This window comes from Manacus vitellinus, unplaced genomic scaffold, assembly GCF_001715985.3.
Source record: "Manacus vitellinus isolate BGI_N305 unplaced genomic scaffold, ASM171598v3 scaffold_120_pilon, whole genome shotgun sequence".
NCBI lineage: Eukaryota > Metazoa > Chordata > Aves > Passeriformes > Pipridae > Manacus > Manacus vitellinus.
This window is the reverse complement of record NW_021938898.1, coordinates 480392-481722: the sequence shown is the minus strand read 5'-3', so window position 1 is coordinate 481722 and position 1331 is coordinate 480392. Positions and strand designations below refer to the sequence as shown.

At 43.0% G+C, this 1331-nt stretch overlaps 1 protein-coding gene across 1 annotated transcript in view; it reads right to left on the bottom strand.

Moving 5' to 3' along the window:
- Nucleotides 1-1331, bottom strand: part of KPNB1 (karyopherin subunit beta 1) — a 23962-nt gene that overhangs the window by 12561 nt on the left and 10070 nt on the right. Inside the window, exon 7 of the mRNA XM_029965863.1 lies at nucleotides 904-1005. Within this exon, the coding sequence (XP_029821723.1) occupies nucleotides 904-1005 (102 nt within the window). The remainder of the gene's footprint in view (nucleotides 1-903; nucleotides 1006-1331) is intronic.

Below are 1331 nucleotides of genomic sequence, written 5' to 3'. Positions count from 1 at the left end.
CTTTAAAAGCTCAGCCTGGGATTCTCTCACCTGTTTTGTTTAACAAGCACTTGAGAACCTCCTGCAATTTAACTCCAGGATAAAAAAAAGACAAACAAACAAACAGGGAAACAATTCCCTGGATTCACTCAGAGCACTTTTCCCAGCCAAATGAACTCTGTCCCGTACAGCTTAATTAACAGTTTTATTTTCTAATTAGACCTGCTGCAGCAATTCCATTAGTTTTGATTAGCCTGGGAAGCACAGCCCCAAACAAGTCCCTGGGAAGTGTTTAATGGGCACTAAATAAACACTCCAGGCTCAAAGATTCCAGGAGCTGGATCTCAGAATGTGCAACACCGGGTTTAATTTCACCAGTATTTCCTTAGGAATACAGGGAATTCTTACCAGACCTCTCCAGAAATCACAAATTTCCGAGCAGGGAAAAGCTGCTGGAGGCAGTTCCAGAGTCTCAGCCCCAAAACTGATGCATCATTTGCTCAGAGTGGTGCATGAAACCTCATCACAGACCGAGGAACTGCCACCACCTGGAGCCCCTCGGGGAGCAGGGGGAGCAGGAACCCCCTTCCCAGGGCAGCCAGGAAGGAGCACCCTGATCCCAGAGCTCCAAACCCCCCAGGAATTCTGAACTCACCCTGATCCCAGAGCTCCAAACTCCCCAGGAATTCTGAACTCCCCCTGATCCCAGAGCTCTGGACCTGGAGCTCCAAACCCCCCAGGAATTCTGAACTCACCCTGATCCCAGAGCTCCAAACCCCCAGGAATTCTGAACTCCCCCTGGACCTGGAGCTCCAAACCCCCAGGAATTCTGAACTCACCCTGATCCAAGAGCTCCAAACCCCCAGGAATTCTGAACTCCCCCTGATCCCAGAGCTCCAAACCCTCCAGGAATTCTGAACTCACCTGCTTGGTCAAGGTCTGTGTGAGGATTGGCACCAAATACTGCAGTGCCCCCTTGGCATAGAACTTGCTGGTGTGCTCTGGAGGCCTCCCTTGTTCTGCTGCCTGGAAAAAAAAAAGGGGTAAAAAGGGGGTTTTCAGTGGCTAAAGAGGGTGAATTTATTATAAACTCCCTTTAAAGTCATTATGTAATATATATAGAATATATATAAAAATTATATACATATAAAATATATGACAATAATAGCATATTATACATATTAGACACACTATACATTATATAATGATTACATTATATTATACATCATATTTTAACAGATACTGTACATTATATTATAAATACTATTATATTATAAATACTATTATAATTATATACTATTATAAATACTAATATATCCACTACACTAATAGTACAATATGTAAATATATAT